The 10,439-nt window shown below is 32.9% G+C and overlaps 1 protein-coding gene across 1 annotated transcript; it reads right to left on the bottom strand.

Moving 5' to 3' along the window:
* Window positions 1-1,073: 1,073 nt before the first annotated feature.
* LOC103718594 (probable xyloglucan endotransglucosylase/hydrolase protein 32) lies at window positions 1,074-4,113 on the bottom strand. The gene is made up of 4 exons (XM_008807485.4): window positions 3,841-4,113; window positions 3,632-3,732; window positions 3,288-3,505; window positions 1,074-1,736 (listed from the first exon to the last, which is right to left on the bottom strand). The coding sequence occupies exons 1-4, from the start codon at window positions 4,034-4,036 to the stop codon at window positions 1,373-1,375; spliced, it is 879 nt and encodes a 292-aa protein (XP_008805707.1). The 5' UTR covers window positions 4,037-4,113; the 3' UTR covers window positions 1,074-1,372.
* Between the last annotated feature and the right edge of the window lie 6,326 nt (window positions 4,114-10,439).

The raw sequence follows: 10,439 nt of genomic DNA, 5'->3' as shown, positions 1-10,439 counted from the left end.
TAATATGTTATGTTAAATAATTTAATATTATGTTATATTATGGAAAATTAATTTATACTAATAATTATAATATTTTATATCTTTATTATTGTATTATACTATAAATATTGTATTATATTACATTACATTATAATACATTAATATGTTATTTTAAATAATTTAATATTATGGTATATTATGAAAAATTATTTTATAATATTAATTATAATATTTTATACCTTTATTTTTGTATTAAACTATGAATATAATATCATATTATATTATATCATAATACATTAATATGTTATGTTAAATAATTTAATATTATGTTATATTATGAAAAATTAATTTATACTAATAATTATAATATTTTATACCTTTATTATTGTATTATACTATAAATATTGTATTATATTACATTACATTATAATACATTAATATGTTATTTTAAATAATTTAATATTATGTTATATTATGGAAAATTAATTTATAATATTAATTATAATATTTTATACCTTTATTATTGTATTATACTATAAATATTGTATTATATTACATTAATTATAATACATTAATATGTTATTTAAATAATTTAATATTATGTTATATTATGAGAAATTAATTTATACTAATAATTATAATATTTATACTTTTATTATTGTATTATATTATAATATAATATATATTACATTATATCATAATACATTAATATGTTATGTTAAATAATTTAATATTATGTTATATTACCAAATATTAATTTACTCTAATAATTATATTACTATTATGCTATATTAACATAATATTATTTTATATTACAATAATATTATACTATATCGTATATTTATGTATTAATTTATGTTATGTTTTATTATGTTGTGTTGTATAATACTATGCAATGTCCTTTATGGTAATTTTGTCATATAAAAGTACTTTCTCAGTTTGTTTACCAAACACAAAACAAAGTACCACAGCACTTTACGAATGTAGTTACCAAACAGCAAACAGCTTTTTATAACAGCTCTACTTCAGACAGCTCTACTTCCAACAGCTCTACTTCCAACAGCTTTACTGCCAACAGCTCCCCCAAACAGGGCCTTAAACATCAACTATCTTTATGTCCTCAATTACAGCATAGACCAAACCAACGTTATTATATAGTCACAAATACAATACCGACACCAACACCTCAATAATGGACAAAAATTTTAAAACCACAGACGCCTCAACTACTAACATAAAGTAGTAGGGCAGCCCTCACTTTCATGAGAAAAAAAAATCAGAGAAGAATAAGAAAGGCAGAGCACGCCAAAGGAGACCAGATTATCTCTTAAACCAAGAAAGATCACTCATAACAGTAAAACAAGTGGAGTTGAGTGATAGCAGAATAGATAGCTCAACTGAAGCACTCAGGCGTGAGGGAATGGTCCCTCCTGGAATCCTGGCAGTAGTCGTAGACCATGTACTTGCTCTGAACCCATCTCATTGCAGCATTCTGCTGAGAGCTAAGCCCAGAGCCAGATGGTGATGCAGCTATTGGGAGGCAACCGGATGGCGCATAGGCCGAGCACCCTCCAATCATGAATCTGGTGAACCTTGCAACGAATGGCTGGTAGCGGTAGTCAGCCTTGTATTTGCCATCATCTGTAGCCCATGATGATGCATCCCAAATGGAGCCATACATCCACAATGGCCTCATGGGATATGTTGCTCCATTCTTCCTCGCATACCTCCTTATCGGCACATCGTCGACGAAGAATCTGAAAGATTTATCAAGCTGAGTCCACTTAGCAATCATGGAAATTCTGAAAACTTGCCACTGATATATTAGATAGACTAGAATATGTATAAAGTTTTTAGTAGCAAAATAGATGGTTGAGTTGATCGATCCATTGCTTACAAGTAAGGAAACTACCATTAAAATGGTCCTCTTAGATGAGATTTCTTGGATAGGATAGCTTAGTAGATGTTTTTGGAAATAGAGTTCCATTATACTATACTATTCTTTTTTATTTGGCAAGATCAGTGGAGGTTTAACTGTTAACTAACCCAAGAATGTAACTTGGTTATTTATTATTCTTTGTTTGTATGGATCATTATGGAATTGACAACAGACAAGCAGTGTTATTCTTAAGTTAAGGTTTTTCTAAATATCAAATCTTTCTCATTTCTTTATAGTTTGTACAAAAGCAGTTTTTTCATGTGTTGCTTTCTATCCAAATCCCCATACTTATCAACTAGATGGTACGTACCTATTCAACTTACCAGAGATAGATAGATAGATAGAGAGAGAGAGAGAGAGAGAGAGAGAGAGAGAGAGAGAGAGAGAGAGAGAGAGAGAGAGAGAGAGGGAGAGAGAGAGAGAGAGAGAGAGGGAGAGAGAGAGAGGTCTCGGTGGTTGTTATAATGCAATGTAAGTCATAATTCCTTAATAATTGTTATCTGTGGGACATAGCTTCAACAGTTGAAGAGAAAGAATGCGATGATTGGATTAATGTGATATTGCCTCTAGTATATATATATTAAAAAGGGCCTGTTGAACAAGTTATTTGTTTCTAGCAAATTTGCATTATTTTTATAAATAGTTTTAAATAAATTTTGTTTAAATAACATTTGGTGGGGCTAATGCGATAAAATTATACAAATTCAATATCTAGTGTAACGCCCATTGATCACAAGTTCTAAACCACGTACTAAATCCAATTCACATCCAATAATGATATATTATTTTGAATATATTAGAAAAAAAAAATCAGCTGCTTATTGAATTCTCTTCTTTGCATATCTCTATTTCTGTAAAATGTTATTTATGTCCCAAATTAGTCCACTTTGATTTATAACTTTTCTATTTTGTAGGATATATTCCTCTTCTACAATTCTTCCTTCGTCCCATGCTCTATTCACACCTATCTTTTAAAAAATTAATGAAGGATATATGCAGATATCGGGCATATTTTATTATACATAGAGTTACAATGAACCCATGATTATTTTTTTCTTTTCTTTTTGAAAAACTTTAAATCTTTTGCTTCCTTTTATACTTTACATTGCATGTGCATGTGAATAATATTTCTTAAGTGATAATTTATTAATGGTGTCATGCATCTTTTTTTTTTCTTTTCTTTTTTTTGTGGGGGAGGTTAAAGAAGTTGGCCCTTTGGACTACAAAATTTGATGATCTCATATTTTATTTTATTCTATTGCTTTCCAAAAAGCAATGTGTTGTATATCATGTTAGGGCTGTTGAGCTAGTACAATTAGATCATTATCCTAAATGACCAATTGAGCTCCACTGAATTGCAATCACTTACATGATCTCATCGGGGTTCCACAATATAGCATAGTGATGAAAGTCCGCCGTCGGGTCGAACCATAGGTTGAACCTCATCTCTCTACCAATGATCCTCCCATCACCACTGCCCCTCACATACACATTAGTCTGAAGTGTGTATGGCTTCCCTGGTATTGTCCCGAGGAACTCGATATCGACCTCATCATGGAATCCAGGGTGTGCTTGATCGTTTGAAAGCTGCAAATCCCAAAATCATTAAGTAGATGCTAAACATAAGAAATATAGTAACAGAATTTCGCATGACATTAGTATCTTAATCTAATTACTAACTATATGTTACAGAGAAATTATTGAGTTCCTCACATAAAATGCTGTGATCACACCAGCTGTGTAGCCAGTTTGGAGCTTGATGGATGCACCAAAGTACCCGTTTCGAAACGGGCGGGTTGACTTGAATCCACTTCCTATATATATTTTTTTCAGTTAGGCATAAAGAGCACAAGTATTAATTCACATCTAGAAGTTGAAATACATATGATAAAATGGAAGAAGATGAATTGAAAGTAATGGACCTGAGCTTCTATCAAGCCAAATTGTTAAGGAGGATTGGTCTTGGGAGACAGACTGGTGCTGAGGACCCCAAAGGTTGTTGAAACCTTTATAGAAGCTTATAGGCCTGAACTTGGAACTTGGATAGTATCCAGGAGAAGGCTGGGCAATGGCAGAATGGAACAGGAGAAGGAGCAAGGAGGGGAGGAGAAGAGCCATGGAGGCTGAGATAAGAGGGAAGGAGGGAGTAGATAATTTGAGAGCAGGAAGGAAAGAAATGTGGCTGTGGGTGGGAGCGAGGGAGTGTATTGGATCATAGGTGACATAAATAGGAAGATTGAGTGGTCCCACTATATTATATTTTATTATAAGGAGGTTGATAGGAAGTAGAAGATGGAGACAGACTGAAAAATTGGCTAGTGATGAGAGGTAAAACAAGATTAATTTCAAGGTTCCAAAGAACTATGGTTAACAACATATTAATTTCAAGTACAATAAACCCTCTTCCAATCATTTCCTCACCTTGTCTCTTCCAAAGTGGTGCTGTGTATATCAACATGAACTTTGGCTGAGGTATTCCCAATTGAATGCAGCATGTTTTTCTGCCTATTTATTAAGGTGTAGCTTAGTTGCCTCACCATATGTAAGTTTTCTTAGTTACTACGTTAATTTGATATCTAAAAGAGTGAGAAATCATTCAATTGACTACTTGATCATGATATCTATTTTCAAGAAAAATTAAGCATTAGGCCTAATGAACATGCTTGCTCATAATATAATTCTTAATGAGTCTCCTAACTGGTGAATGTCATTTGGTAAGCGACAACACGATCTATTGTTCCTATAGTTTAACGGTCGAATTGATTAGGTTCTGTGATCATGTGTGATGCGATCCATTGATCTACTCTTATAGAAAGGCTATCCTCCATATGGCAATAGAAACACAAACCAGAGTCGCCAAGCCTTCACAAGTGCTATTTTAGAGATAATGCTTCACCTAACTGCAGTACTCATACAGCTTTGTAGCACCATTTCCAGCCAAAATTTCTGCCAAACCAACTCTCAAGCCTAGTTTTGCCCTTTTGCTGATAGAGATTCAGGAGCATCATACTCGTTTATATGTGAAAGTCCTGCACAAATTGAGTTAAAATTCGACAACAATTGGGAGCACTTCAAGCGTTGGATCATTGTGAAGGTATAGCAAGGAAGTGTTCAGTTTTGGTGACTTCTTGAACTTCTGAATATATTGCTCCTAGAAATATTGGTTGATGAATGTACCTATTGTGCACTACTAAGTGTCTACAAAATGTGGAATAATAGAATTCCCTGATGAATTTGCTATGTGCTCTCACACCCACTCAAATGAAGGGAAAAAATAATGGTAAAGGAAAATGTAAACTTTCTCCTCGATAATTGTCTTATGCTGATCAACAGTTTACATTGATAATTGGTGGGGCCGGCTAGAGACGAGGGCAACTACTTATCTTGGGGGTACTAGTTTTGGGTCTTGTCTTTTATGTTCTATTTATCTTGATATTTAATGATATTTGTTGTGTTTTGCTAGGGCTAAAAATGAATCAAATATGAATCGGATAATAGTATATCCATATTCATGTTTGTTTTTATTTTACGGATATGGATGCAAGTAGGATATTAATCAGATATAAAAATTTATATCCATATTTATTTTAAATGGATATGGATACAAATTAGATATTAAAAATATAAATATATATGGATATAAGTCAGAAAATTAAACTTTATGACCGCCAAATAAAAGATATTATTGTGTGAAAGTTAAATTAAGTTAGTAACATATTAGTATGATTACTTATCTTCTTTAAGAAAATCATGAGAGCTATATAAAATTAAATAAAACTACAAACAAAACCGAGTATTTAGATACAGATTGGATAGTTGCCTATCTACGTATCCATTTCACTTTACTTGATATAATATCGATATGAATATTCATCAAATGCTCAATTTTGTATCAATATTCAAATAGTTTTGAATATGAAAATAGATCTGAACGAAGATTAACCGGTCCACTTATCATTCCTAGGCTTGTGAGTTATATGATAACAACCTTTGGAGGTCTAGCAGGCTGAATATATATTTTTTGGGTAGGAGAAAATTTGATGTATGGCATTAAATCATACCAATATATTGCAAATAGATAAAAAATCTTATTTTTTTAAATAGATGCAAAACAATTATATACAACTTTTTTGGATGGAGATGACCAAGATGCTCCGCTTATTTTCTGTTTTTTTTCGAGAAAAGAGTTAGAAAACCTAACCCATTTTCATTAGGGAATGTTGGATGAAAAAAAGGAAAGAGAAAAAATAATGAAAGAAGAAAGAAAAAGGCAAAGAAGGAAGGCTACACAATTAGTAATTCCTAGTTGGGAGAACCCGGCGAGTAAATTTCTATACCTTAATATCATAGAGTTCTTATTCAATTCATTCCCAAAACACTTGATATATATATAGATCTAAGAGGATCACCAAATTTAATATAAACCATTTTGGACACTAGAAGAGGGTTGGATAAGGTCCAGGAGTGAGATCTATCACATCGAGAAGCCGAATTGCGCACGAAACTTTCAAAGACTATAACTTGGTTGTAAGGCGTCCGATTGAGATGATATTTTTTATTTTAAAATTGGATAATTTTTCGATATCTACGACTAGGCCGCACTCCCTAAAGAGGCCATGCCCCTAGCAAATTCTATCATTTGGGCCCTAGAATAGAGGGTCAAACCGAAATTTTTTTGTCCGGGGTGCTGGGGTGGGTGCTCAGTGTTGTATTTTCTAATCTAGAAAGAATTCAGTTGAGTGACAGAAAGCAAAGTTAATTTAGGAATCGAAATTAGGAGTGCAATTGAGCCGAATTAAGTCAAGTAGCTAAAGGCTCGAGCTCAACTTGATTCAAAACACTTGGACTCGAAACTCGACTTGAGATCGATCAAGCCTTGATATCTAAACTTGAACTCGACTTGATAAAAAAAAAATAATCCTTGAGATCGACTCGACTCGAATACCAATTGGATCGTACTCGAGCTCAAGTTCGAGCTTTAGGCATAATTTAAAAATACTGTTAAACCAAAATATAATATTAATATTAAATATTAAATTAATAATATATTATAGATAAAATATAATATTAATAAAAATATGAATACTCGATTAGGCTCGTAAGCCTTCGAACCGAGGTATTTTGCTATTCGAGCTCGACTCAAAAAATTGTTCGAGGTACTCAAACTTGTTAATAGTCAAGTCGAGTCGAGCTCGAGCGGCTCGTGAGTTGCTCGGCTTATTTGCACTCCTAGTCAAAGTCTGCCTCTCGTAGAATTTTAGTTTTTTTATGTTTATTTCTACTAGTTATATCGATTTTTGAAAAACTAGTCCTATTCGAACTAAAGGAGAAACGCGACCCAAATTGTGCAATAACGTACCTCACCATTATAAATAGAAGCTATATACCTTAGTTTTTATTCATCATTGATTATCAATGAAAAAAATGGGATGTAAAGTCTACTTTCGTTATTTTTCTACTATTTTTTGAATTTATTTTGAAAGATTCGAGTTAAGCTAATTATAAAAATTCTTCCTTCTCTTTAATTGAATTATATATCAATGATCTTTAAGAGAAGAAGAGACTTGTTTCTCAAAATTATAGCTTTCCGCTTAATCCATACGCAGCAAGTACTAAATAGCAGCTAGAATATCCCACCTAGATCTCCACTGTGAGTGAATCACTGTTGATCTCCAAGTAGACCAAAGATCAAAATGAGGGCAGACAAAGAAGCTACATAGTTAAAGAGGATCACGAAAAAAAAAAAAAAAAAATCCAAATTTCTGAGATTCCACCAATGCCCACCCAAGGCACGAGCCATTCAAAAAAGATCAAAAATAAAAAGGGTTACGGTTCAGATTCACTACAGGGTGGAAACTCTTTTTATTATTATTATTTTAATGTAAAGCACAGTGGAAACAATTATTTTTGTTGGGTTAAGCTTATGCATGGCCGGCTTGACACTATAAAAATACTCCATCGCAGGCATGGACACACTTTTGACGTAAAATATTTGTAACTACTTGCTTGTAAATACGTGCTGGAAGTTTTTTTGAGGGCAGCATCAAACTGAAAAAAAAAAAAGCAAAAGAGAAATGGGGGGTAGCAATGAAGCGAAGACCAATCGAAGCATATACTCATAAAAGAATTCAAGTATATCTGATTGTAGTAAGCTCTTCACTATATTAAATAAACAGTTTTCTGTTACTCGATCTAAACGGTTAACCATTGGAAACAATTTTATCTTGCTACGAAGCCTAAGCAACAAGAGGAATTCCATTCTTTCTCTTCCAACTCCATCAGTCTTTGGACAGCAAATCTTAAATTTTTCATTAGATATAAAATAATCACCATGATTTCGAAAAGCATGCAACTTGGAGCATTAGATACAAAAAAAAAAATCACAGAATTTTAAAAGGCATCCAAATGGAATATTAAGCCCATGCAATTTTATATAGTATGCTTCCACAATCCGATCCGATACCAAATATTTAAAAGCTCAAGAATCTTGTGGAAGATTTATTTGGTCAGCCAAAAAAAACTTCTTCCTCAGAAAAGTCCATGCAAACTAAACCAACAAATCCTCAAAATAATTGATGATGAAAATGATATCACAACCTCTTTTCAGTACAAAAGCATACCAAATCCAAATCCAAGTAAGCCTTCAGCCACCACGCGGTCTTTAGAAAATTATTGCCGAAAATACAAAATAGTATGTTGGCCATTATATATAACATTTTTTGCTAAAAGCCATTATAGTTTCTTCACACCAACCAATTAGTCCTTGTCACTTGGAGACAAATGAGGGGTTGCGTCGGCCATTGCACCCCATGACGGGGGAGACTTCCCTCGCCTTTTGGCCGGTATCGGCCGACAGTGTTTGAGGCTCGGAGGACACTTACGCTCGCATGAAGAGAGAAATTAATGCAGGGTCTTTCATTGGCGGGTACAAGTGATGAGGAGAGCAGGATTTATGATGAACAAAGAAATTAATTGGGCAGGTTGCTTGTCTAATTCGGAGGTCTCCTCAAGAAATGTTGAGCTATTTTTTTTTTAGATACATAAAATAAATTAAACAGGATGGATACAAATATACCTATAAAATCAGTAAATAAATTATTTAATAACGAATAAGAGAGAGATGTGTTGTAGAGTTTTATAAAGTTGAATATGTGGAACTAACCGTATAAGATGTCATCTAGTCAACTACACCATTGATTATATAGAGAAATCTTAAAAAAGAATAATAAATGCAATAATTGCCAGCAATCTAAGAAGAGGGGATGAATCTGATTTTAGTAGGAAATAGATCCCTTCTAATAATTATCTTGGAGTTTCCCTCTAAACAAATATTAGTTGTTCTCAATATTTGAATAGTATACGACAGTTCTTCCAATGCTACACGCAATTCCACCATTAGAATAGTTGTATCATGAACTAGACGCTATCTGCAGCCACTAAAACATTACTAGCACTTCTAAGAAAGTCTTCTCCACCAAAAACATCTCTCTCATATATACTACTATCAAAGTCGACCTTGAGAAAATAGAAAGATGGTGGCTCTCAAGTAAAATAAGATTCCTTTAAGGATATAGAAATTGCTTAAGGAGAGTCATAGATTGCCCCAGCTATTAAAGGATCCCCAAAGGAGTATTATGGAGAAATTCATGAACCTATATGGCGGCTTTTAGCAAAATTAATTGAGCACTCTGTCTCAAATCTTAAAATATACATTTATTCTTTACTAGCCATATATAATAAGTAATATAACAAATAAGGACTGCTTCAGAATATCTTGAGTTAGAAGAAGATCTCTCTGTTAATAATCTGCAAAAACTCGTCGAATGATAAAAAAGAGAATGCTGATGAATCTTGAACTGGGTCATTCTCCATACTTAAGCTGCCATCCTACATTGGAGTATAACATATTGAATAGACTCCTCAACATCAACGCATGCATAAATGATAATATCATAATATATAAAATATACACTAAAGCAAAAAAAAATTATATGGTAGACGAATATGCCAAGCAATTTTTCGCATAAATAAAGCGATTCTAGAATGAACGGCAACTTCCAAACCCAAGCAATGCTATGATTTGGTTGAGGTTTACATTTTTTTTTTTTTTTGTAGAAATCTGATACCCTAACATTCAAATCGAAGGATAGATCCGATCTCACTCTATCGCTAAAATCATCAATTGGAATTGGAATAGATAAAACTTTAACTGCTAGATCTTCTGAAAAAAATTGGGCAATAAGTGGTTGGTCCATCTTTTTTTTTTTTTGTGTAATCATAAGATCCTCAACCATAAGGCCTTCTAATGTAGCAGTATCAATAAGAGCAGGCCATCTAGCTAACGCAGTAGATGATATCCACGGATCATGTAATGCATCAATAAACATACCACTGCCAATACACCATCTAATATTAGAATAGATACCTGGAGCAAATGAGCAACTTTTTTTTAAAGATTATTGAGGCAGCCGAAGAACAATCTGGATAAGACATAAAATAATATCAGGACCCATATTTCGTT

This window comes from Phoenix dactylifera, unplaced genomic scaffold (assembly GCF_009389715.1).
Source record: "Phoenix dactylifera cultivar Barhee BC4 unplaced genomic scaffold, palm_55x_up_171113_PBpolish2nd_filt_p 002125F, whole genome shotgun sequence".
In the NCBI taxonomy this organism is placed as follows: Eukaryota; Viridiplantae; Streptophyta; class Magnoliopsida; order Arecales; family Arecaceae; genus Phoenix; species Phoenix dactylifera.
This window is presented reverse-complemented; position numbering and strand designations above follow the sequence as displayed.